At 44.4% G+C, this 27861-nt stretch overlaps 1 protein-coding gene across 2 annotated transcripts; it reads left to right on the top strand.

The window, feature by feature from the left end:
• Positions 1–903: 903 nt before the first annotated feature.
• LOC119446742 (protein gustavus) lies at positions 904–27857 on the top strand. Of its 2 annotated transcripts, none has more exons than XM_037711269.2 (6): positions 904–1035; positions 6813–7026; positions 9120–9389; positions 14671–14894; positions 17392–17594; positions 22086–27857. In XM_037711269.2, the coding sequence occupies exons 1-6, from the start codon at positions 905–907 to the stop codon at positions 22223–22225; spliced, it is 1182 nt and encodes a 393-aa protein (XP_037567197.2). In that variant the 5' UTR covers position 904; the 3' UTR covers positions 22226–27857. The 2 variants fall into 2 exon arrangements, with proteins under 2 accessions (XP_037567197.2, XP_049520317.1); XM_049664360.1 differs by lacking the exon at positions 22086–27857 and adding an exon at positions 20735–20907.
• The last annotated feature ends 4 nt before the right edge of the window (positions 27858–27861 follow it).

The raw sequence follows: 27861 nt of genomic DNA on the forward strand, positions 1-27861 counted from the left end.
TTGTAAATGCTAGGCTAATAGGAAAATAAAAGTTCGTGGTCTCTTGCTAAAGTGTTACATTTGGTTCCGTATTGCTATCATGATAAGCCATATTTGTCAAGACGTTTCGGCTTATTTCTAAAACCAGTGACAGAAAGACGTCGAACGATATCTGTACGGCAAAATTAACCACACTGAATAGCATGGAGCGGAAAGAAAGCGCTTCGTGTATTTTACTCCATTTACGAACGTTCTTTCGTGCCATGGTAACATAGATGGCGGCGGTCCGGCTTCACTTAAGTGATGTCAGCTCCACTCCAGCAATTGTTTATTTTACACCTCCTTGTTCTGCACTGCGGAAGTCCTTGTACTAACTTGCTTCTCTTTCTCTCTCCCCTTTTCTTCATCTGATTGCCTTACTTTACTGTCTCCCGAGTTCGCTCAAGTGTACGCCCGACCGGTGTAACATGAAACCGAACCAGGGCAACCAACGCAATGGGGCAGGTCTACTCAGAGATTTGCGGCTATGTTTTGGAAACGTGTGCTATACACGCGGGATCGTCAAGAAGCCGGTGCGAAAGAAGCCACCGGGGGTCTGGAAGTCGCCGTCTAAAAAACTGGCGCCGGGACCCGGCAGCAGCGCGGGGAGGAACGCGGGCCCGTTTTGGCAGTCCGCGTGCGGCATCGATCGCGGCGCCGCTTGCAGTCGAGGAGACGGTCCCCCGCGCTCGCTACTCGCGCCCCGTGAGCAGCTGCCGAGCAAGCAGCAGCGTCGTCGCCGTGCCGCTTAGCAGTCGCGTTGCCTTCTGGTGGTCGAGTAGTGCGCCTATGCTGCCGGCGTTAGTGCGCTGCTGCTCGTCGAGCCGCTTGCGGATTCGTTGTCGGTGCAGCAGCTAGAGAGATAGGCTTTACGTGGTGCGCGATGATGCCTCCGTGTTCCGGGAGGCCTCCGCCGCCGCCGCTGCCGCCGCCCCTGGCCCTGGTTTCGCCTCTTGGGCCGTGGCTGCTGCATGCGGGCCTGGGCTACGTGCCGCTCAGGCGAGAACCGCACTTCCGGTGAGAGACGAACCTCTGCTGCTGCCTTCCGCGCGCGTCCGATTGAGGCGTGCGCGGTTCCGGCGCTATCTGGCGCTCAATCTCTGCCGATAACTGGCCGGCCAATCGGGCCAGATTGCGTCGTATATTCGGGCATGCGCTCGAGTACCCCGAGCACGGTCACGCGGAGCTGAAGCCTCGTTGCGTGGACCGACACCGCAATCGTTGTCGTTCACTGGTGCCCATACTTTATTGGGCATTATCGTCGAAACGGCCCTCCCTTTGTGCGCATGTGACAATTACTAACCGGTGGTGAGGCTGCTGATATTGCGGATGGCGCGTTCCCGTTCTTAATCTCACCTCAGCCCCGGCGTTGTCTCTGGTTTCGCTCTGCACGCGGCCGGCGTTACCGTAAATATAGTGACGAAGGGGGCGGAACCGCGCGTGCAGTCGCCGCCTCTGCATCCCCCCCCCGCCTCCTCCTCCTGTCCCCTGTCACGCTCAACATTCTATTTCTCGATGCTCTCTATCTCGATTCGCCGCCCTAATGTAATTTGTTCTCGTTCATAATCTAACGCGCCCGGGTCGGTCGGCGCATCTCGGAGAAAGGGTCGATGTCATCGTGACAGCTGCAGCGTTCTTGCAACAGCAGTACATGTGGGTGTGACTCCCGAAGTATGTACGATGGGAGCGGTATGTAAGACCGCTCGTCTACATCGTTTATAGAAACACGTTGGGCATGATAGAGCACGACACTAAAGCAGGAAAGAGCTTCGTTTTTTCTTTTACTGCGCACTTGTCTTCATAATTCTGATTTTATGATTCGGCGCATTCTTCTGAAATGGCCAACGGTTGGCGACGTGCAGCTTCTAGTCCTTTGAAAGTTCGTGGAGTCAAATCCCGGCCGCGGTGGCCGCATTTCCATGGAGGCGAAAAGTAGTACTTATTAAAAAAAATAATTTTAGCTACTCTGTGTTTGCGTGTTCGTATGAATCCTAAATATGTCCTTATAGCATTGCATACTACATTTTGAGGCAGAACTCATACACCTCTTTGTATTTCTTACCGATTTCCCCATTTGCAAGAATGCCTGTATGGCGCTTCAGATTTTCTGTAATGAAGGAATAAATAAATAGATAAATAAATATGCTAAGAGGCAACCCTTGTCGTGCGTTGAAGCAGCCAATCCTCGTCCCATTTCGCTGAAAGCTCTACGGCTTTTCACGGTACAAAACTTGAAAAACTAGTCATGATATGCACTACCAAAGCCCAGTACGATTTTGATGGACGTAACGAGCGCGTTTGAGACAGTGTACCAAATCAAGAGACAACCGGTTGCCAATGGCTCGCCGTCCAGGTCCAGCCCAAGCGCATCATCTCTATCGCGCTGGCCGATGGCAATTCTCATTTCCAGCGCGTTCGCGTGTACCTTTTTTCTTTCTTTCTTTTTCTTTTTTCCCCCTTAATTCGCGCACTGAGCAGGTGACTGATCGCATAACTTTCGTACGATTACGAGTACATCGGAGGAAAATATTTCATGTCCACGTCCGACGTCACGGATAGTACCGTGACCTCATATCCCGGCTGTTACCACACTCCGCGCTGACGGTCGCTTCATTCTGCGCTGGTGATACTCTCCACACTTGGCATTTAAACTGATTTGTGGCGATGTGCCGCGGAAATCTCGGTGAGAATACATGCTCTGGGACCTCCTTCTGTATACTTATGTAAGCTGTATTCTTCTTACGAAAGAAATAAACTGAAACTGACTGAAACTGAATTGAAAACAGTATAAAGTAGCGGTTACAAATTCGGTTCGGTATTGCCTTCTGGAGAGGCCGTGAAAGTTTGCGCGACGACCGCTGTGGGAACACTTCTTTAGGTGCGGCCCCCCGCGAACGAGGTCAATGGCACTCTGGGGGAACCACAGTGGAGGAGGGGAGGCCGTGCGCTCCGCTCTTGCCGTTCGAGGTTTCGCGTAACGTACTCTCGCCGTGCGTCGATTTGAGCTCTGGTGAATAGCGAGTGCGGAGCTTCGAGGAGGGGGGGTCCGGTGTACCCCCTCGAGTCTGCAGAACGCGCGTCGGGGCGGACAGCAGCTGTTTCCGTGCCGCCGACAGCTGGCCGCTCGGCCGACCGGAAGAGTGCGCGCGCTGCCTGCCTGCCGTGTGTGGCCTGCCGCCGCTACCCACCGACGCTTCTCCGAGCACGGGGGCCACATAAGGTCTTCAACTAACGGGCGCGCAGCGTTGACAAATACACGCGGCCAACGTCAGAGCGCCGCCGTTCAGTTACGACGCGCGTCGGGAATCTGTGGCCGCTGTCTTGTGTCGGACTGTAGCGGCGGCGCGTTCTCGAGCACCAGGACCTTAGTGCGCGATCTCGGTGTTCCTGTGGCGAGCGGTCGACGCGGGAGCGTTCACACCCCTCGGAGCTCGCGGCTTTCGCCGCGCCCCATCTTGTGTGCGGCTCAAACAGTTCCCGCCGTGGTTTTGTGCAGGCTTCCAAGATGACGTTGCCGCTGTAAGTTACGTAGCAGCCTTTCGAGCACGCGATGGCTCTGGCGCTATCAACGCTATTGTCTGGTCGACTGGCAGGCCCAACACGTTGCCACTAAGCATGTGTTCCGTATATTCTTCTCCTTATATTTCTTCTTCTTCTTCTTCTTCTTCTTCTTCTTCTTCTTCTTCTTCTTCTTCTTCTTCTTCTTATTATTATTATTATTATTATTATTATTACAGGCCTGCTCATCCTTGCATGCACTTTTTTTTTTCAGCGCATCCACACTTTGTTCTTGTGCATAACCAAATAGCGTCACTGGTATTCCATCCTTGACTGACCGTAGTCACATGTACATTCACTTTCAGAACACCGCAGGACTAGTGGTAATTCTTCTACTCACAAATCTGCTTACTTTCAAAAGCCAAAAGTATTAAGCTTGGTGTGCATAATATATATATATATATATATATATATACAAGGTGTTTCAGCCAACACTTTCAAAAATTCTTCAAGGTTGCCTGTGGCAAGTAGCACAATTCTAGTTGATGAGCTGGTCTACTCGAAGAGGCGGACATTACTTGCACAAGAAATTGAAATGCATACTCGAATAATTAACAAAAATTCACAAATTAAGTTTTTAACTAATTACCTGATGGCCCATATTGCAATTTACAAATTGTAGCCGTGGAGTTCGCAAGGCGGATCCACTTGGAACGAATTCTCGGGATGACACCAGTTTCAAGATAATAATTCCCGAACTTTTCGGAGAAATGCATTGGCATTTTAGTGTTAATTATATATATTATATATATTATATAAATTATATATATAATGTTTGTGAGAGGCAGTAATGCTTTGGGAGGCCCACATTGTGCTCGAGTACCCTTTAATTTTTTGGCAATGCAATTTATTGTTTTCTTTTTATTTAGTGGGCTTGGACTGGGACACAATAACAATAATTTGTTGCATGGTCAATTTGCACAAACTAAGCCAAACTACGCCTTTGGTAGAAAAACGTAGCTTCTCGAGGCATAACTTTCTTCCATGGCAGTACATTTCACTGACACTCTGTATATGGATTATCATTACAAAAAAATGTCTCAGTAAGCATGAAAGCAATTCGAAGAGTGAACAAGGTAGCCATGTTTACTAACAGGGTACCATATTTGCCATTTCTGCAACACAACATTTCTGAGCTTCACTGCTTTTCAAAGTCGGATACCATGTTTCTTCTTAGTGTGATTAGATAGATATTCAGTGTTACCAGTGACATGTTGCCATTATGTTCATTGGCTGTAGCTCTAAATGGGAGCCAGTGAAAAAATCAAGTAAAAAGCGTTTGTTGGCTCATGCTAGATGGTGCAGCCACGCAAACACTTTTTTCTCCTTTTGCTGGATGTCTAAAAACTCTTGGGATTTAGTTCGACATAAAAAATAATGAAAATGAATTGCTGGGAGAACATGCCGAGCAATGGAGATGGTGGCGGAAGAGTTGGTGGAAATACTAATTACGTGATACCACCTAAATTAGTTTGCGTTTCTTTTTTTTTTTTTCTTTGCCTCTCAGTGTACTTGTATTGCTAGCTGTGTACTGGTTATAAAGCTAAACCTGATTTAATATACCTGCTTCCAGTGCTCTCTTGTCATTTCTTCTTATTTTTCGGTACTTGTAAAGTTCATCTTTGCCACTTTTATTGTTACCTTCCCCCTTTGTTTAAGAGTGGCGCATATAGTGAATTCTATGGGTAGACCTTTAGCAGTCACCATGATCGTTGAACGGGCACTTGGATTTCACAAATCCGAATATGCCAGTGTAAAACAAAATGCTTCGCGCCGGATCACAGTGGAAGCCATCGCATGCATCCAATTCTGGAAACAGGGTCACACATCTGTTCGGTGCATTTCCATCAACCTGTGGTTAGTGAAGGCACTGTCCCAGAGTGCGAGTTGTGTCCTGTGTGCCCGACTTAGGTGTTAAATTCGCAAGAATGATCGGAACGCTGTACGGCACAATGATGTTTGGAACACATAGCTGCCACTACTGGCACCATGTATCACAAAAAAAAAAAAAAAATTTCCCCCTGTCGCTTTTCTCAAAAGGTGGAAGTGACATGCAACACACCTTCGAAGTTCCGGCCAAATCCGTGCCCCAATGGCAGAACACAAGAGAGTGCTCCAGATCTGGAAGCGCATAAGGGATTCTTCACCGTGGAGCAAAAAAACTTGCTCCATATCTACCTGCAGAATTCACCAATACTCTTGAAATGCTACGTTGCCTTTGTCGTTCAGTTTCTGTCTATATCACAGTTGGTGAATCTGGTACTAGCCCTTGGCTATAGATCCTGTTGCGTGTAAATATATGTACTGTGTATGAACATTGTGTTAAAATTGAATTGGATTGAGATATGAATAAGAGAGATGTGCTTGTACTTACCTTGTTATTTGTCTGTGCTGTTCGCCTTGTTGAATCTAAATCAGCTAGCTTAGCCTTGAACTCTCAATCGGAGAGAATGCTGTCGTGCTGTTGATGACTAGGTGGAGAGTAAAAAATTGGCCGCATACTGCTTGCTTCGCTGCAAATGACGTCGAAAGACGATAGTCTTCTGCCGCCCCTGATACGTAACACCCTCTCTTCTCCCCCCTCCCACCCCTCACGCTGTTCCCCTCCCCTCTCACTCCTCCCATGATGGATGCAATGGAGGTTTTGCTGAATTCTATTCAAATTTTCTGCGTTCGCCCTGCTCCGTGCCATCTGTAGGGACCTTTTATTACTGTTGGCTGGATGCTGTCTACAGAGCCGCGGCTTCAGTCGGCTTTTTTAAACGCGTAGCGTCTCTTCGACACCATTTCTAAAGCTTTGATTTTTTCATTTGCAGCGTTTCGGTTTTCAATTCTTTCTGTCTCCCTCTTTCTCTCTATCTGTATTTCTCTTTCTTTCTCTCTCTCTCATTTTCTCTTTCTCTCGCCTATAGCAAGTTCTGTTACAATCGTTGGTACAACGCAATCATATGGTTCCCATAAATGCATGTTCTACAAGCGTGGGTGTATATCCTAGTGGTTATGATGCTTGCCTTCGAAACGTGGTTACCCGGGCTCGAATCCCGCCTCACCAAGAAAGTTTATTTTATTTATTTATTTATTACTCTCGCTCTCTGTCTGTTTCTCTCTCTGCACCTCCTCTCGTCATGCTTGGTTTTGGCCAGGCGGTTGAATCGAGTGACAGACAGACAAAGTTTTTTGCGTTTAGGTAGCCCAAGAAAGACTATCGTCTTTAAAAATTCTGCTTCGTGTTTCAGGTGCCTAGCTGCAGCACTGCCCCCGCCGCGCCTTCTCCTGTGCTGCGAGGGCCGGCTGGGCCGAGTGGTGCCGTGGCCACAGCAGCATGGCCCTGCCTGCCCAGCCAAGTCCCTGAGGCTCGCTCCCAGTGCGCTCTGGAGGAGACAGCAGCGCAGGCACCGACACCACCACAGGAGTGCCACCATGGGGCAGAAGGTCACCACCGGCCTCAAGGTCAGACCTTGCAAACCTGCAGATGGTGCTTCTTGAAAAGACACACACTGAGCTTCACTAGTGCAGTAAAACTTAAATTTAAGAAACTTCATTGGAAAGAAAAAAAAAGAATGTTTTTACTGAGGCATGTGCACAGCAGCCTGTCATCAAGAACCAAAACATACGTGCAACACTAAAATGAAATCTCTAACATTTGTGGGCCGTCCATTTTATACTTGCAGGGAATTTCGGTATGCTACCAACACAAGCAAATACTCTACAGATGTTACCAAAACAACTACCACTGCAGGCTCAATTAGGTTGCATTTCAGCACCGAAAAAGCAGGCAGCATAATTGTGCAGCTTGGTGTTTCCAGATTATGAAACCTTATAACCATTTTGAAGCAGAGTACCACTACATGCGTTCATGTCAATGAGCTGTATTAGCCTCAAACAGTTTCATAAAGATGGGCTGGATGATTCATTCAGGCATTACTGTTTTGCAAGAAAGTTCGTAGAACTGAAAGTTGCCTTATACTGAGGGAGTTGAACTGAAAGTTTTGCATGGGACTCAAATGTAACACTCCTGGGGTGAGTTTGGATTATTCAAGTGAGAACTTTAAATATTTTAGTTTCATTGTATATTGAATTATGAGCAGTTTTGCTTTCATACAGAAATACGCTGAGCCATGTAGGTATAAAGAAGACGGTAATTGAAAGTGCAGGTCATGTTAAGGAGGTAAGTAATCCTGACTGTAAAGCTCAAGCTCCATAGGGCATCTTTTTCAAGTGTCAAATCAATGTCGAATTTTGCTTGGAGTCATCTTCTGGTATCTCCTTAGGCTGCCAGATTGTTTGCTGGATCAGGATGCAGATGTGCTATAGGTGTGCTGTTGGTTAGCTGAAGTACTTGCTTTAGCAATGATATTGAAACACAGTTCCTTAGAAGTAAATGCAAATGTAAATGCATTCTATAAAATCTAAATGATGCTTTTGTTTGACATAACAGTAAAATATTTTATGTCCATAATGACTCTGTTTTGTTTAGTACTGATAAATTTGATTGCAACTGGCATGTAGAGCATGTTTCTTCATAATGCACAGTATAACAGCAACGGTGTGAAGGCACAGTGCTATTCAGAGCTACTGAAAATAATTTACACTGGTAAGCTCCAGCTGAGCAAAAGTGAGTGTGTTCATCCTTGTGTGACTAGTAAGGCTTGTCTTGAATTACGTGGACGATTTACCCTTGACTGGGTAATTCATGTAGATAGTATATATAGCTGAGTTGTTTGAGTTACATAAATAGTAATGCTTTAGGGAAGAGATAGTTGTGGGCCCAATTGGCATATAAACTAAATGTAATCAAAAGGTGACTACACATACTATGGAAAGTTGTCACCCTTGTTTTGTGTTAGTGTTTGTGGTGGTACTTCGTTTAGATTTATTTTATATGGTCATGATGAATTGTCCACCTCTGCATTGTCCGTATAATACGTTGTTCTGCCAAAATTATGCTATGGTACTTGGTAGAAAGATTGGTAGGTATTCCTCATTATTGCTAGATCAGTACACAGCAAAAAAAAAGAAAAATCTATCTATTGATAAGTTACTCTAGGTGGCAGTGTAAAAACACATGCTTACCGTGCTAACGGGTGAAACATGCCACGGGTTTCGTGTCTTAAAAACTATAAGTTAAGTGTTCCGTCAAATAGAAGTCATTACTTAGGTAACTTGGTAATGCTAAGTCTCTGCCATCCATTTTTTTATGAAAGGTGACTTTTTACGTAGCTTCATTGATCTTGAACATCTGCTTATGTGAAAGTCAGTTCTTCATGATCAGTGTTGTAAAATGTCGTCAAGTAATGTTACAGTGCACAAGTGTGTGCAGTTGTTTCTGAAGTCTAATTAAGAAATCCATTCTTGTTCCTAAATTAGCCTTTCACTTTGGAAACAATGTTTCTGTAGAGTGCAGTGTTTCAACAATATCCATACAATTTTGAACAGCGTGCTTTCATTTGTTCTTTTTGTTTGAATCTGCTGTTTTCTTGGTTTGGACATGATTTCAAAGTATACACAGATGGGGTTCCCTAACCGAGTTCTCTGTTGTGCAGGTGGTTCAGCCAATGGAGGAAGAGAGCCTGGTGGGTCAGCCGTCAGTTGCCCACCCAAGCCGGCCTGGCTGGATCCATGAGGTGCGGGAGCCCCAACGGCCATTGCGACTGGAACTGCTACTGGACATGCCACCAGCTAGTCCAGAGCTACAGTGCCGGCACGCCTGGAATCCCGAGGATCGGTCACTAAACATTTTCGTCAAGGAAGATGATCGACTCACCTTCCATCGACACCCTGTTGCCCAGAGCACAGACTGCATTCGTGGCAAGGTGTGCACTTCCCTTTGCTCTGTGCACAGGGCATTCTAACACATATGCTTGGTGTTGTGACATTCTTCTTTTAATGCGTGAGCATTAGAACGGTCATGCGAACGAAAACCCGTCTGTCAGCTTGTGTATGGCGAAAGAGGTGAGAGGAGTGGAGAGGATTCCAACGCAGCTGGAAGGAGAGGAGGCACCTGATGGAGGCGTCACGCGCCACGCGCTGGAATGCAGCCCCGCACGATTGGCACTTGGCTGCCAGCAGATACACTTTGCTCCGGGCAAGTCCGGACACGTGTTGCGTGTTCCGATATTTGCGTTAATGGCGCCGTTTGTGTTCTCTGTACTGTATAGGTAAAAGTAACTATGGATGTTGCACCTTCTACGGGGTAAAAGTAATGCAATGAATTACTGTCACATGAATCCCATTGATTGCCCTCATTCTTTTGGCTTTGCCTACTCTCAACAAAAGAGCTTCTGGCTAATAATTATTTCAACCTGTCTGCTTACAGGTATACCTTTAAGCGGAGCTACAAAAGAGCCATATTCTGAGATTTTTCCCCACCTGGTGTCAAAACATTTTGCCAGCCTGTGACTTCTTTCTTGTTCCGTCACTATGATCGTGTAATTGGGCCATGCCATAACTGTACAATATGTATGGCAGTAAAGTAACAGGAATGGGAAGAGAAATGGGACCATTCTTTGCATGGCTGCACAGTGTGCCGCTGCACGGGTTTTTTGGCCTTCTGTAACTCCATCTCCAATGCTATTCACTGCATGCTTAGCAGAAGTATTCAAGCTCTCAGACTGGGAAGGCTTAGGAGTGAGTGAGGATCAACGGCGAATATCGCGGCAACCTTCGGTTTGCAGATGACATTGTCCTATTCAGCAACACGTACTTTCCTTACTGTTACTCTTCCATCTATTCCTAAAACTAGCATTAAAAAAATTTTGTAAAATAATTAGACCTGTTTCTGATAACTTAATCCTATTAGACGACTCTACTGGGCAGCCTGTTCCTCAACATGGTGCTGCAACTCAGCTTAACGAAGCCTTTAGCAAAAATTTTTCGGGAGTTCTTAATAAGCAACTTCCCGAGTTGCGTAACTATGATTATCCAGTCATGTTCCCAGTAATAGTTCATATATCTGGTGTTGCTAAACTTATTGACAAACTCGACTACAATTCTTCACCTGGCTTCCACTCAATTAACACCAAGTTCTTAAAAAACACTTCCGCGTACAGATCTATTAGACTAACCAAAATTTTCCAACAGTAACTCAACACAGGCACTTTACCTTATCAGTGGAAGGTTGGGAAGGTGGTTCCACTTCACAAATCTGGTAACAAAAACATAGCAACCAACTATCGCCCCATCTCACTTACCAGCACGTGCTGCAAACTACTCGAACACATTGTATTCAAAAACCTCGTCGACTTTCTTGAAGATAACACATTTTTTTCACCTGCACAACATGGCTTTAGGAAATCATACTCATGCGAGACTCAACTCGTATCCTTCACTGATCAGTTGCATCAAATTCTTGATTGTTCATCATGGCCTGACTGCATTTTTTTAGACTTCTCAAAAGCTTTCGATAAAGTCTGTCACAAACTTCTAATCCACAAACTAACCCTTTGAATATTGATGGTAATCTTTTAAAATGGATCGAATGTTTTCTTGTTCATTGCTCACAATTCGTCACTGCTAACGGCTGCAATTCACCGATGTGTTCTGTTGCTTCCGGAGTGCCCCAAGGAACGGTTATCGGTCCTTTGTTGTTCTTAATATATATTAACGACCTTCCTTTGCAAGTAACTTCTAACATTCATCTCTTTGCTGATGATTGTGTTATCTTTAGAGAAATAACCGCAGATTGTGATACTAACCATCTTCAATCCGACCCTGATATAATATCTAACTGGTGCAGTTTATGGCTAATGGAATTAAATGTTAACAAGTGTAAAGCTATGCATGTGTCTAGGACACCCGTCTCTCAAGTATACTACTTAAATAACCTTCCTTTAGAACAGGTAACTTCGTATAAATACTTAGGAATTCATATAACATACAACCTTACCTGGGCAACGCACATTAATAATATAGCGAACAATGCTAACCGCGCTCTTGGTTACTTAAGGCGAAAAATTTTTAAGGCTCCACACTCTTTGAAATTATTGCTTTATAAAACCTTAATACGCCCGAAATTAGAATACGCTACATCAGTCTTGGACCCTAATAACTTAAACTTAATTAACGCATTAGAATTAGTTCAGAATAACGCTGCTCGTTTTATTCTTTCGAATTACAACAGAACTGCCAGCATAACAGCCATGAAAACTAACCTTTCTCTTCCATCTCTTGCAGGTCGACGTAAAGTTTCCCGTTTATCATTATTTCACAAAATTTTTCACCATACAACACTGCATAATGTATTCATTCATATTCCACACTACATATCTGGTCGCATCGATCATTCTTACAAGGTTCACGTCCCTTCTTGCAGCACAAATACATTTTCCCTGTCATTTGTACCTTGGACGTCATTAGAGTGGAACCACCTTCCCGCAAACATTGTATCCATCGGCGATAATTCCTTGTTTCGTGATGCCTTAACCAACATTACTTGCTAGAATGCCGTTTCATGTACTTGTATCTTGTCTTTTTTATTGTAATAGTTTTCTTTTCATTGTTCATTGTATTCCTATTGAATTATTTGTCAATTGTATTTTTATGTTGTACTTGTTTCTCTTGTAATACTTACTGTTTGAATTTACCTGTAGCCCACTCCCCTCTGTAAAGCCTTCACAGGCCTTGAGGGTGTAATTAATGAAATGAAACAATGGGGATGAATTACAACAAATGATTGAGGACTTCAACTGAGAAAGTGTAAGAGTGGGTTTGAAGAATAATATGCGAAAGACAAAGATAATGTTCAATAGCCTGGCAAGGGAACAAGAATTCAGCATCGCCACTCAGCCTCTAGAGTCTGTAAAGGAGTACGTTTATCTAGATAAATTACTTGAGAAGGAATCTTGAGAAGGAAATTTACAGAAGAATAAAATTGGGTTGGAGTGCATACGGCAGGCATTGCCAAATCCTGACTGAGAGCTTACCATTGTCGTTGAAAAGAAAAGTGTACAATCATTCCATTTTACCGGTGCTAACATATGGGGCAGAAACTTTGAGGTTAACAAAGAATCTCGAGAACATGTTAAGGACCACACAAAGAGCGATGGAGCGAAAAATGTTAGGTCTAACGTTAAAAGACCGGAAGAGAGTGGCGTGGATCAGAAAGAAAACGGAGATAGCCGATATTCTAGTTGACATTAAGAGGAAACAATGGAGCTGGGCAGGACATGTAACGTGTAGGATGGATAACTTTTGCACCATAGAGTTACAGAATGAATACCAAGAGAATGGAAGCGCAGTCGAGGACGGCAGAAAACTAGGTGGAGTGATGAAGTTAGGAAATTTGCAGGCACAAGTTAGACAGAGGCAAGACAGAATTAATTGGAGATCACAGGGAGAGGCCTTCGTCCTGCAGTGGACATATAGGCTGATGATGATGATATCTGCAACTATTATTCCTTTCTCATTGGCGATTCATTTGGCAAACAACCTTCTTCCAGAGAAATGGTTCGTGTGCAGTGATGGGCGGTTCTGTGAGTGAGCATGCTTCCTTTTTGTTGCCATTTTGAACATCATGAACATCACCACTTTGTTCCAGCATTCACTGTAATAGTGCTTTTGGTGTGGAATGTATGCTTCAGCACGCAAGTTCGACAGTTTTTAATTGAAAACACGACAGTTTTTAATTGAAACTGATAAATATGGTGCATAGTTAGCACCATCTAGAAAAGCCAGCATCGCAGCCGCTACTAGCCGCGCCAGTAGCCAACCGAAGTACACTAGCGACGTCGTCATTCTGACCTGTCATATCGGTAGTATTGGTATGGTGTAGCACCGGCGTGCGGCGTGGCGTTATCGTAATGGCACCAAAGAGGCGATGCCACTATAGTGCCACTTTCTAACTAACAGTTGTGCTAGCTGTAGAGGCATTGTCAAACGTTCAAGCCAGGCAGGACTTCGGCATCGATGAGAAAAACGTCTGTTGTTGGAGGGGGCAACGGGAGATGCTTTTTGCATGCACCGCAAGGAGGATTACATTTATCCAGGAACTTTGATCGTGCACTCCTTCAAAAAGTGCAGCATCTCTAATGCGCTTGATGGTACTGAATATAGTGCACTGTTTGGAACTGGCAGCGATAAGGAAGGTAGCGACAAGGCTAGCAGCGATGATGACGTAGAATGAGCTTGGCATGTTCATATTCAATAAATGCTGTTTTCATTTTGTGAACCCTGTCCTCGCTTTTTTGTGCAGCCTACATTCGAGGCAAGCTTTTTTTTTTTTTTTTTTTTTTTTCTGGCCTCAGATTTCGGGGGCTCAGCTTAGAATCGGAGTTGGCCTAGATTCGAGTAAATACGGTATACAGAAAGAAGTCCCAATGTCAAGGACTGCGAGGGTGGGACCTCCTCTTAATACTAAGAGAAAAAAAATAAATTATACAATAGTGAGCAAAGTGTTATATACACTGTACTTGAAGGGAAACTTGGGCGAGTTGGTGGTAATTCATGTTTTGCAAAGTAACAGCGCTAAACGGACAAGAACTTATACAACGAAGAACATGACACTGGCGCTGACTCACAACTCAGTTGTGAGTTGGTGCCGGTGTCGTGCTCTTTATTGCCTGAGTCCTTGTTCGTTTTTTGGAAAGTAACAGCGCTAAACGGACAAGAACTTATACAACGAAGAACATGACACTGGCGCTGACTCACAACTCAGTTGTGAGTTGGTGCCGGTGTCGTGCTCTTTATTGCCTGAGTCCTTGTTCGTTTAGCGCTATTACTTTCCAAAACATGTTATATAAACATAGAAGAGTGAGCATAAATATATACACAGTAGAACACAACTATAGAAGCATAAAATCTAGTTAAGAACCTTTGCATATTGTAGAAATGCATGCAACTGAAATTTTGGTGATCTAGCGGAAGAATATTCCTTCAGGTCAGTGAGTCAGGAATTGCATAATGATGTAGAAGAAAGACTGGTGGTGGATTTTCTATAATTAGTTCTGCTGTCTTCATTCCAGCACTTGCTTAGCTGCCTTTTTTACGGAGCAGAGCTTTCAGCTTATTATGCGAGAAAGAGTTGAAACACACACATAAGTGCTAACCTTTTGCCTCATTGTCTTTTTGCCTTGAAAATTGTCGTACTTTGTTGTGCAGGTGGGCTACACACGAGGGCTGCACGTGTGGGAAGTTCGTTGGAGTACGCGGCAGCGGGGAACACATGCTGTGGTGGGAGTGGCCACACGGGACGCCCCACTTCACTCGGTTGGCTACCAGTCCTTGGTGGGCAGCAACCGTGAGTCCTGGGGATGGGACCTGGGCCGAAACAAGCTCTACCACGATGTTAAGAACAACCCCGCTGTCACATACCCCGGTGATTGGTGAGTCTACCTTGTTTGCTTCGTTGATGTCACTGAAATGCAAACAGGTGAATCGATTAAAATATAGAGGCATACAGGGCAGGTTACAATAGGAAGACGGTGTAGCACAGGCACTGAGACTGCCACAGCACCTCTGGTGTGGCAGTGTTTGTGCCCTCTTGGCTTCTGTCCTGTTCTGTCCTTCATGCTGTCAAACATTTTTTAAACCTTGAGCCAACTTGTGAAGGTCTAACTCCTTCTTACAGATGTTTTGACTTGTGAACATGAGTAAATAGATTTAACATTTAACACAGGCTTAAGAAGTAGTTGTTATTGTTCATGAGTGATGCAATTGCAGGTGTAGCTCTGGAGGGAATAATGAAAATGGGCGCACAAGTCTTTGTTCTTTTGGGAGTGCAGGATAAACTCTGGACAGAAGCACCATAGAAGCACTCTGTAGCACAGCAAATATTTGAGCAGATTTGCAGTGTTTTGTTGTGATACACAGCTGTGTGTATTAATATTGCATAGTGCTGTTTTCAAATATTGGCATAATGTATTGTAGGGGTTAGCAAGTATATTTACAAAATTAAATTCTGTGCAGCAACTGTCCAGAATACAGTGGAATCTCATTGATACGATCTTCGCGGGAACCGCAAAATAAATTGTATCAACCGAAAATCGTATCATCCAACATATTATCCAACCAAATCGTATTATCGCGAAAAGAAAAAGAAACGTATTATCACGAAAAACGTAGTATGCTGAATCGTATCAACGAGATTCCACTATTTCATAGCTTCTTATTTATTCTGTAGCACCTGCGTGCCACAGGGAATTTACCCTCCATCAACAATATGACCGATCAGTAAAAGCACTGTCAAGACAGGCCAAGTTGCAAAGTTGTAAAGACTGCATTTGCTATTTGTCCTGTGAGTTCTCCGTGTCCAGCATTTGCTAATACAGTTAAACCTCGATATAACAAAGTTGGTAAAATTGTCAATTTTCTTCGTTATATTGAAATTTTCTTATACTGAAATTAGATTTTTTATGCAAGTAAGTACAGTTGCAGATGGATTTTTCTTCAACAGAAGGGACCGCAACACTTTACGAATTATCAGGCAATTGGAAAAAGTAAATTTACGAATAACTTTGGCGAATTTGAGTCGGTGACGAACGATACGGTTTCATGCCGTGTCGACAATATCTTCACATCAGAGGTACGAAGGCGAAACTTGAGATTACGCAACCTCCTGCACAATTGTGTGGGAAGACAGTGCACAATGCCACGCCATCTCAGCTCACCCAGTCTTTGCACACGCAGCAGATTACCTCTGTAAAACAGGGCGTGCAGGCTGTATATATGTCAGCCACGCTGATAGCCATGCACAGCCACGGCCATACTAGAAGAGGAGACGCGTGCCAACATACCTGCTCACTCCCTCTTAACTGGAGCCGTATTCTAGGACAACCACTCTTGAAGATACTGTCATTTTCACAATATCTCGCTGAATAGTATCTGACGTCTAAAGAATGATGCGACAGTGGATGCACTGTGGCGAGCTGTCCTCCTTACATTATTAGGGAAAGTGAAGGTGAAACAGAGCAGCGACTGCAGTGAGGAGCTCGATAGAGAGTAAGAGCGCGTTCCTCTAGCTCACTCATTACACAAGCAACATGCACATTTGCGGTGCTGATGATGATGGGACATGATGAGGATGCATGGTGGGGATGGTGTCACTATAGATGACCCCCCCCGCCAAAGTAATACTGTCTAAATGAAGGTAATCGGGCGTACTTACAGAAGTGTAGAGAGGTAAGATTATTCCTGGGCAGGCCAGGCCATCGGTGGGAAAGGCATCGCTCATGTGGGTAGCTCTAAATGCACCGCAGCTGGCAAGCGGCACTCATTTCTGAAGGCGAGATGAGAGCGAGGCTAGGCGATGGAAAGTGGTGGCCCAGTAACATTGAAACCCATGAAATGCGCAGGTGCATCTGGTTCGTTCAGCAGAATCGGGTTTGCTCTGCGACTTGAAAGTCGTGAGTTAGCCCGTTCACTCTGTGAAATTTCACTGAGGGAAGCATTTGCTTCGCAAGGCATCGCTGTATATCATGGGCAGTGGGTTAACAGGATCACCTAAGCAACTCCAGATGCTCACGCATAGACACTCATCAATAGATAGGTTAACCAGAATTTTTCATCTGTGATTGCAGGACTATCACCTAAAGAACCAATTTGCTGCATCCATATCTTAGAGTGTAGGGTTTGCCGTTTAAGTCATACTTTTTACTTGGCCTAAAAAAAAATGGGAGTGTTGTTAAACAGTGCCCATCTTCTGAAATGTCTGTGCATGGTAAAGAATCGGTGCAAGCTGAAAATAATCCTGAGCTTTCCACGACAGCATCCCTCACATCAAAGGTGTAGCGTTGAGATGTAAAAAAAAGCAATTAAACTAGTTGTCTTTTCCTGAGCTTATGCTAGACCTTATGCTTCTGCTCATCTTTCGCATGAATACAGCCGTCCGGCTGACGAGATCTTCTTGGTGCCGGATGCATTCTTGGTTGTTCTGGACATGGACGAAGGCACATTGGCCTTCGTGGTTGAAGGCCGATACCTGGGCGTGGCATTTCGGGGCCTGCGGGGCAAAAAGCTCTACCCTGTGGTCAGCGCCGTCTGGGGCCACTGCGAGATCACCATGAAGTACATCGGTGGACTGGACCGTGAGTGCTCATTTTCATGTCTGGTTTATGGGTAGCCGTGCTCTATCCCAATACATCTGAACTTTGATTTAATGGAAGCCATGATGTAACAAACCTTTTTAGTTTTAGAGCGCAACTCTTAGGCGCCCGTTCCTGCAGCGAGCATAGGCGTTTCCGGCGTAACCGAGCAAACGAGCACAGCGAAAGATGAGAGCGAACGCGGCGCGCAGCAGGCGATGAAAAAAAGTGGCGAGAGAGGAGGGTGCAGCAGAACCATGAAGGGGAAAGCTGAGGAGGGTATGGCGAAAGGGTGAGGAGTAAAGCGGAGGGCCGGCGGCAACCAAGCATGCGGCCAGCGCGGAAACAGCGCGCTGGCGTCGGCTTTGGACCCGCTGTGCATGCGCTACTTCGCCTGCGGTGCCGCCGCCACTAAAGAATGCACTCCGTGCGAGCCATGCATTCCCGTGTTCATGCTTTCTTCCTGAACAATGGGCGACGCAAACGGTGGAAATGCTTCGTCTTCTGCTGCTGCTAAACGAGCTGCTCGAGCAAAGGGTCAGCACCGCCACATAGAGCACCCTGTCATTCAGAATCAAATTCTTTGCTACAATATATTGCGATTTCAAAACACCTAAACAGCTGCACTCAAAATTCTCATTAGGGAGTATCGTAATCGTTGGTGGACTTTCTTTTTTACCTTAGTTCCATTAAACGTGTATTCCTGCAATTTGGTGCAGTAATATTATTCATCAGTTTCGATACGAAGTTGGTGTGCATAGCATTCATGCACCTGGGGCCTTTGTGGCAAGCGAACTGTGAGAAAAAACATCGTCCAACACGTCTATTCATAATTTTTGGGCGCTCTTGACTTTGCAAATGTGCTGGAAAGTGGTGGCAAAAACCAATTGTTGACCAGAGGCTGGAATGCATTTTTTCACAAACTCGTGCTTTTATGGGAACCACACTGGATGCAATCTCACTCATGCTCAAGACTTTGCATAAGTTTTCCTAAATGTGCCAGTGGCTCGTCAGAATAGCAAAATGCCACCAGGAAGTAAGCCTTAACATTGATGAAGAGAATGCATTATCTGGGTGTCATCGTGCAGTGTTTGTGTTATTGCAAACAAATTTCTTAAAAGACATTACGTTGATTTCAGCCTTTCAGTTAACTGCACTTTCTTTAGCGTTAGTGGACCAAGATGAAGACGGTGTGAGAACACTATAATATGGTCGTACGTCGTCCTGAAGGGAAGATTGCATTAGACGTCTCTTGCAAGCTTTCCAAACCTCCTTAAATCTTCCAATTCTAAAACCTCTTCAGCCTCCCTTTAAGACCATGCTTTGCACTTGATCGCGAGACCTAGTTTGGCATGTGCGACAAGGCTGTGGCAAAGCTTTCCCGCTATTTTTCATTCCTAAAACTTCTGTTATCTATTTTACATTCAAGATGTGTGCAAGTTGACTGCTGCTTCGTTTAGCTGTGGTTATTGCAGTAGGTTGCCTAATTGTTTGTTTCTCTCATAGAGAACAGAAACGAGAGAAAAAAAAAAGAAGCCAAAGAATCTGTTTGCAATAAAAACACATTTACACACCATATGCAGGTTTGGATTGTGGTGCATGGCCTGATCGGGACTGATTACTAGCCACTCCCTTCGTAACGCCGTCTATGGCTGCTATCCAAACTAATGATTGAGAAAATAAGTTTCTGTGCAAATAATGTTACCCCTCTTGTGAGAATCTGCACCTATTTTGCATGTTTCCCTATTGTTGAAGTATCCTGCATTTTAACTGGCCAAAACTCTGTTCGCCTCTGGACAGCCCGTTTCTTGGAGACGCTGATATGAGATACAATTTCTTTGATAATTGCCTACTAATTGCACCGATTAATCAGGCAGCGGGTCCAGGCCACAAAGAAGGCGTAGTGCTCTGCCACCCCATAGTTATTCTGCATGCTGGCGCTTGCGTTTTACCGACGTTACTCAGGCGCACCTGAAACTCCGGTGTTTCGATTTTCGCTGCGGTGGCCTCACGTTGTGCGCGGCATGTATCTGATATAACAGCCCCGTTCAAAGAAAGATTGAGTGCTGTGGAGACATTTGTATCACAAACTGCATTACCACGGCAGCTCTCGCATGAAACTACATGTTTCAACGTGCACACACTGAACGTTATCACGATGGCGCTAACAACCTCATCGAAAACTCTGAAATTCGTCGCAGCGTATACTGTATTTTCCGGTCTGTAAGTCGCACCTTTGTATAAGACGCACCCCCTCAAAACGACAGTTTTTCCGGAAAAAAACGTATATAAGTTGCACCGGTGTATAAGACGCACCTGTTAGTTCGGTAAGCGATAAAAAAAAAAAAATTACAGTGACGTTTCACTCCGTGAACGTCACTAGAACGCGGTGGACACCCGCAAAGCACTTTGGGGCTCCAAACTTTAGGGGCACCTATTCTAAAACTTTATTAGCCATCAACATGGTTTGCTTTTTGACAGTAACAGGTTTTCACAGCATTACCACTGTTATCAATTTGTTGTTTACCTTTGCTCTTTTTGCGCCGTCGCGGCTTTTACCATTTCGAGCGAGTAGTTCGGGACGTGCTCCTCGCCGAAAACCATTGCGCGCTTCTTACACTGGTGTGCCGTTTTGCGCAGTAATCTTTTAAAGCTTCGCTTACACCGATTCAGACAGTGAATGGCATCTGTTGCCTGTTTCTTTTCTTAACGCATTTTATTGGCGTGCTAGAGACCTAAGATGGCGGCCAGGTTGATGTAAATGGACACTATATAGGTAGTGTGTGTCCCAGCTAATCCGGCCGAGCGAATTGAAAAAAAAAAAAAAAACTACGAAAAAAAACCCGAGAAAACAAGATAGGACAATGAGACAAATAATGCGAGGTATCATAGCACGAAAGACTTGTTTTAGCTCATAAAAAAAAAGAAAGAAGCCATGAGCACGTCGCCATCGCAGATTGCTGGACAGCTGAACTTGCTGGACAGCTGAACTTCTACGCCGTAGGCAGATCGATGACGCTGAACATTATTTTGTATTCACGACAGCTAAAAAGCAGAGTTCGTAGTTAATATTACTGTAAATAACTAAAAATAACTTAGTACTATCTGTCATAAAATAAAAGCACTGATTTCGCCCTCTGCAGCGATTCGCTGGAACTTAAGAGCTTCAGGAGCCAACCAAAAAGTGTTCTGTGCAAGCATGATGTCGCTATTGTTGATATCAAGGGCCAACCATCACGGCGGCACGGACATTTTGTTACGACGAGTTGTGCAAAAAAAGGATTGCCGTAGTCGAATGTGAAAATGTATACACAAATAAAACTGCAAATAAAAATGGCTATATTTGGCTACGAATTATTTTGCACTTTTTTTCTGTTTGGCTACATTTGGGCTACAGCTTATCTAGTTTTTGGCTGCGCCGCCTCGTCGGACCTGGCAACACTGGAAGGGAAGCGGTACAATTTGATGCCGACACCCCCTTCGCGGTTGTGATGATACTTAAAGCAGCAGTATTTGCGCTTGTTCTTTTTGTTCACACTTCTCACGGAGGAGCTGCCGAGAGGTCGCGGTGAATCCATTGAAAAGCAAGAAAAGGAGGCTTTCAGGCATGCCTGAGCGCAGTACGAACAAATTTGAAATGGTGGTGAGGGCCTACTCGCGGGTGCTCATCGCCGCTGCTAGGTAATGCGACATGTACAGCCAAACTGCATTGCAGGGTGCCTATGGCTGTCAGCGGATCTACATGCGAGAGTGCCGGTTCGAGGCGGTGAGATAATCAAAATCGTGGAGGTGGTGGCTTCGATAAATTCCGTTTCGGACCTGCGGACATGGCAAAAAGTCCGGAAAATTGGACGGCGACGGTTTTTTGCGTCAAAAATTTCAGACGTCATTATACATTGGCTCTAGGGGTACATTGCGGTGCCGTGAAGGCATCCAAATTATCAGGAAAATTGTCCAGAAAATTGGTCGTTGACTGTACACGAGTTCTTTGGTGATGGTGTTTAGGGGTGTTTGTTTGAAAGCATGATTGAATTTCTCATTTCATACAGAACTGGTCAGATTTCCTATGATACAGAGGTGCGCAGCCTTAAATCATTGTGCAATCATTGTGAAAATAACTGGTGTTGCTGAATCTGGGAGAAAACATTACGGGAAGTTTGACCAAGGCCCTTGAGAAGAATATAAGCCACTAATATGCCGGAATATGCCAGAATTTGCCAGATGCAAATTAAATTTTTGAAGAATTCTCCAAACTGATTTGATGTTTTTTTCTAAAATGTCCCTTTAAATTTTAACACATTAATATTTTTGGTGAGTGCGGGTGTCATTGGGAACATACAGCATATACGTTATGTAGCATACTGTGGCTTTCTCGGGCTCATGCTGTGAATAGGATAAAGGTGAAAGCATGTTGTGCACTTAAAGGATGATGCGTGGAGCATTGGCTGAGTGGAATGCCCTGATGGCTTGACTCTGGCATTTGTGTCCTTGCAGCGGAGCCGCTTCCCCTCAAAGATATCTGCCGGCGGGTGATACGGCAGCGTGTCGGCAAGGCCCGCCTATCGCGGGTGCATGAACTGAACCTTCCAACGGCTCTCAAGGCATACTTGCTGTATCAGGACCGGACCAGTTAATGACCGCCAGCCCTGTGCCACACGGGCTGCCTAGAGTCCAACTGCCGAGCCCAAGCCTCACGCCTGTCTCACATCACGGGTCTGCCTCAGGAGTCCTCCTCATGAGCAATGCACAGGGTGGATTTGTGCCATATTTACACTGATGTAAGGCAGGTGCATTGCCCCTTTTAGTTCATTGCTTTCTTGAAAAACTGACAGTCCGCATTTTTCGCATTACAATAAGTTCTGAAATAAGAATTGTGCATTAGTCTCGCTGCGTTCGCAAGCTAACCTCATTGCTCTTAAAATAGTTAGTCTGCAAAGAAACATTTTTGGGTATTTGTGCCTTTCAACTTGACTCTAATCATCATTTTGGTAGCCTGACAAAATTCTGGTAGCTACCACTCAGATTTTCTGATCAGCATACTGGAGAAGCTTTCAATCAAAACCTGGGTGTCCAAGGGATTAGCATCATTCTGATCTCTGTAAAGGGGGCACAAGCTGTTGCTAGGCCTCCCAGGAATTGCTGAATGAAGTGCTCTTTTCTTCAACATACTGAAAGAGGCATTTTGAAAACATACCGTTTTAAGAGATTTGGCAGTTTCCCGAATATTCTTATGGGCTACCGGTTTGTGAATTTGTTTATGCCCTTTAGAAGCAAATACCTCTTCTCGTTGTTTTTGCATTCCATTCCTTAAAGTTTGAGAATCACTTGGAACTGTTCGAGTTGGGACAGGCAGTTGCTTTTGCTTCATAAAGAGCAAGCAGTGATTTAATTTGTGCCAAGCATGGCATTTGAGGCATCTCTAAGAGGGTTCGTGGGAGGCTGAATTGTAAATAAATTAAGATATATCTATGTATGCCATTATTTATTTAGTATACTGTTTTCATATTTATTTTTTTGAAATGCCAATACGCTGCAGTGTAATGTAGACTGTTTTTTTTAAATCCAAGTTGTTCTATCTTGATTTTTAAATTCCACTGTTTAATGTCCTTCAATTACTTGTTTAATGACTATTCCTGCCTTATATTCAGATAAATATGGTAACTGGCACATGTGAAATGCACCTTGCAGATGGTTGGCACATGTTGTTTCAGTTTACGTTATTCACAAATGCTGCATGATTATGAAGTTCATGTATGACGTCTTTCTTGGCAGAGTCACAAGTACTGCAATGTGCAGTATGTAGTATTTAACTATTTGCAGTTGCTTAGAATTGCGATCTCGCTGAACATTATTATGGTATTGACCGTTACATTAGAGGATATACGATTCTATATAAAGTATTTCACTGTGTGCTCACCAAAGTATAATTGTGCTTCAGTGTAGTCATTTGGGAGTAGCTGGCAACGTTCGGCGACAAGTAGCATTATTGTGTATTGTAGCGGGGTGCAAGTCAGCATTTTAAACAAGGTGATAGGCGAATTATCTGCCATATTCTGTTTGATGCATTACTACTGTTGCACCTGTTACGAATCCACCCTGTGGTATATGTGCAGTATGTCAAAGTAGTTTATTAAGTGCAGTGTTGAACTGGCAAGGTAGAGAGTACATTCTTTAACAGTGGGAATTGGTGGATCGGGCATTGCAAAGTTTTGGCGCCTTTTGTTGCTGAGGAATGCGTGAATTGCTTGGGGCTTGGCTCTGTGGCACTTAAAGGCATTTTTGCAGCGTGCTGCGACATTGCAAATAATCTTGGCACCTGTCGCATTGCTGCTTTTATTTTTGCCGTGTGCGTGGGCATAGCTTAGTCACACCTGCTAATGGCAGCATCTGCCGGTGCAATGTTGTGCGCACAGTTTCGTCGCCTCTCTCATCGGCTTTGCTCTGAGCCGTTCTGCTGTGAACACTCCGAGTGACACCAATTGTAGGCCCCGTAGACCAACCGCACCAGTGAAGAGTGCATCTGTTTTGGCGACCATATTCTTCGTGAGAGGAACAAGTGGGATATTTTTGTGTTTGCGACACTCCATGTGTGGCTGGACAATTCTGACCACGGACTGGACCATGGTTTGTTCAGTGTACATAGATGGCAAGTATTTAGCTGCAATGGGCTGGCCGAAGTTGGCAAATTGAGTGCTTGGACAGGACATTTACAGGCATCTGGCCACAGCATCTTCAGCAGGAGTCACGTGCGGAGTGAGCTGCTGCTAAGGCTTGTCCTGCACTGAATAGGGAATGCTGCAGTGAACCATAGCAAAACTTTTCGCTAGGGCAGGCTGCTTTCTTGAGCGACTGCAGAGTTTAGCTGTCCAATTACTGCTGATCTGATATGTTACCACGTGTGCAGTGTGAGGTGTAGAAATGGCTTTTGTTACTGGCAACTTGCAATATGAAATTTTCGGGCCACATAATGGAACAGTGTGATGCAGAGAAACCAGTTAAGACTTGCCTGTGCAGTGGCTGTGACTGTAATCAGTGTTGCTGCTGCAAGCAGCAGCTGACGTGTGCTTTTGCTTATCCATTTGCTGCTTTTCTCTCTTGAGCATCAGTTCGCATCGAGCTGGATGCAATAAGTGTGCTGCGTAGTGCCTCCCAGCAATATAGTGCCGTTTCAGTAAAAGTCCGTTGCGAGTTCCACTGAAGGTTAGGCAGATGCATCCATTTTCTATGTCAGAAGCAACATCCAAGATTAGCTTTTATTTTTTTTTGTTCACATCAGTATTTTATGGCCAGAATGAGCGTTTTGCAATGGTGAGCACATTTTTGTTCAGGTGAATGCCATTAGGTGATCAGATGATCTGAATGTGGTAGTGTGGTGCAGGACAATTTATCTCTTTGTGGTATTGCCGTGGAAATGCACGGGACTAGCAGTATGTGTGTCTGTACTCCAGTGTGGTGAGCACGTTTGTGACAGGTTGAGTGGTTAATGCAGTCAGTTAATGCAATCATTAATGCAGGCATTGCTTCTTGTAAGTTGCAACTGTCTAGGTTAAATAATTCGACAAATATTGCATGTCTGAATGCAGTGTCTGTTTGCAGCCTGAAAGCAGAAAGGATTGCAGTTATTTCCGCTCAGTGGTGCCTAATTGATGATTCCTTGTATTTATTGTCGTCCCTGTGTTAATAGAGAGTGTTTAGGGTTGTCATGCCACGGCGTTCACCGTAATTCTTTGAATTTAATAAGAATATTATGTTCCGATGAGTAACTAATTAATTTGTGGGATTCCTTTTTTCTTTTTTTCACTTCAGCTGAGTATAGCCCTGAGGAACATCTTGCCAATGTATATTTGGCTTTGTAAATGAAAAACATTTTGCATTGTTTGCTGAAATATTCTTGTAATATAATCTTCAGGGCTGTCTCTGATCATTGATATGGCACAAGGCTTTTATTTATTTCAAAATGTCTGTGCACTCTTTGATGCTACAATCCTCTCTTACATTTTTGAACCGGTTACTTGGGAGGTGAACAAAAAAAGAAGAGCTGGAATGTTGGCATCAGCTGGCAGTGACAGGCCTGTGCATGTGGAAGATTTTAGCTGCAACATCTAAACCTTTCGACAAAGCAGATAACTTCCATGCCAGTGGTATTTAGCACGGTTTACAAAAGAAGCCAAAGATGCACAAGCCTAGCTCCTTTTAGCCGAATCATGAATTTGTGGCTAGGTTTACTCTGGACAAACTACGTACATGCAGCACTAGGCCATTTAATGCAAATGTGTCATCAGGGCTATCATAAGAACCTCCCGCATAGCGTGATAAATTTAACGTATTGCACACATTGGCAAAAGCCCACCAGAAAGAGGCAGTGGCATGTATCGGAGCATTACGGCTTCGCTGACTGTTCATGGATGTTGTGAGGTGGAAGAGTGCCATTGCAAGCCTCCTGCACTTTGCTGCAGAAGCAGTGTTTGCCATAGAGTTTCAGATCTTTGCTACCACCAGGTTGCAAAAAATTCTTCAAAGGCCCTAGCTTTTAATTAGGGGCAATCAGCTGTATGTTCATTGGCTGTGGACGCTACAGAATGTTGTGCCCAGTTAGTTTTATGCTTAGATACTGATATACGACCAAAGAGAGCTGTGGCAAAACAGCTATTTGAGCTCACTGGCTACAGGGAAAGGTTTGTATACCTGACGGTGACTGTAACGGTGAAATACAGCATCACAGAAACTATTGACTGGATGTGCATAGCATGTACTTTTCTAAAAGGAGTACTGACAAAAAATTCTTGTCTTGGTTTTATTACTTCATTGGATAGCTGATGACCCTGTAATTCCGCTATGGAGTCTTAATTCCCTCATAAGTGCAACAAGTAATTATTTACGTTGCCTTTGAATATGACTATTTCAAAATGCGTGCGAAGAGAAACATGGCTTTGGATGTGAAAAAAGAGACTCATCACGTCACCGAAACTTGTTGTGGTGGTCTTATGGTACCAAATACCACTTACGTGTACACAGACACTATGACCGTGCTGTCAACAGCAGAGTCCATTCAGTACTCAACTGGACAAGAGGAAAGAGCGCCATTTCCAATGGAAGCATACAATTGGAAGGGCCAATTTGGCACCTTTCGGCAATGAGATCATTGTATGGCCTTCGACCATCACACCCTGCCACCTCCGCTTTCGGTGATGCGATGAGTGACATTTTTTTACTTCTGACGCCACGCCGCAATTGACATGCGTTATGGATGGGTCATACGAAAGGTTCTGCAATTATTCATTTGTGTTGCTCTCAAGGAATTCAGTCTTCATGCCAAACTATGGAGTCGACAGCTACCTAAAAAAGCAAGAAAAGCTGGGAACAAAATTTTTGTGTCAATACTCCTTGAAGCTCCTTCAACTATAAAAGCAGTTATTGTTCATTGTGATGATCTTAGTGTCAAGAAAGCACAGCTGTGCAAGTAGCGTGACTTTCACTCTGTTTGTTCCCAGTAAATGTTGCAAAATTACATTTGTGGCCATTTTATGATGCTATATCGTAATTCAGTGGAGGCTTGGCCACTAGGACTTCTGGACATACAAAAACTATCCCTACAAGGCACCTAAATCTTTCATGTGTCTTCATTATAGCAGTTACAGTGGTACCAAAGCACAAGTGTCTTTACATTTTGCATGAATTCAGTAAAAATACAGTTGAAATGTGTGTCACTTTTCTTGTTGGCTGCGCTTGATTGGCTAAATTATATTAGGTGCTGGCTGCTGTTACATTCGCTGTTGTCAGGGTAGGGCAAATTCGTAGTTTATTCACAAGTGTCAAATTAAAGTCTGAACGGGACTTTCGTGTGTGATCTAAAAGACCGGTGTTAATGTGAGCTGTTTGCAAGTCTACTGGCATGGTAGTTTACCACCGATTAGTCACTCTGCCGACCAGTAGGACTGTCACCGTTTAGCTGAGGCTTTCAAGAACATCTTTTAGTGCTCCCAAGTTGCACATCGTACCACTGGAAAGATGTTTTTTTTTTTACCATCTGATGACTTTCCGGGCCTAGCATGGGTCTGTCCCAACGTTTTCTTCGTACTGTGTTCTCAAAAAAGTGCAGTTACGCTTTTCGATCATCCTCCGTTGATCATCTGAATGGAAGGCAGCCTTCCCACGTGGGCTACCATGGACAGCTGTCACCTTCAATGCTGGATGTCTGTGTCAGTGTTGTGGTGTAGATGCCTCGATATTTGGTGTATTAGCGAATAAAACGCCGAGGTTTGTATGCGCG

Source organism: Dermacentor silvarum, chromosome 3 (genome assembly GCF_013339745.2).
Source record: "Dermacentor silvarum isolate Dsil-2018 chromosome 3, BIME_Dsil_1.4, whole genome shotgun sequence".
Classification (NCBI taxonomy): domain Eukaryota; kingdom Metazoa; phylum Arthropoda; class Arachnida; order Ixodida; family Ixodidae; genus Dermacentor; species Dermacentor silvarum.

Coding starts and splice junctions, on each gene's coding strand:
- LOC119446742 (XM_049664360.1), top strand. CDS start 905: ATGCCTCCGTGTTCCGGGAGGCCTCCGCCGCCGCCGCTGCCGCCGCCC. Junction 1,036..6,812: donor AGGCGAGAACCGCACTTCCG/GTGAGAGACGAA, acceptor TTCGTGTTTCAG/GTGCCTAGCTGCAGCACTGC. Junction 14,895..17,391: donor GTCACATACCCCGGTGATTG/GTGAGTCTACCT, acceptor GCATGAATACAG/CCGTCCGGCTGACGAGATCT.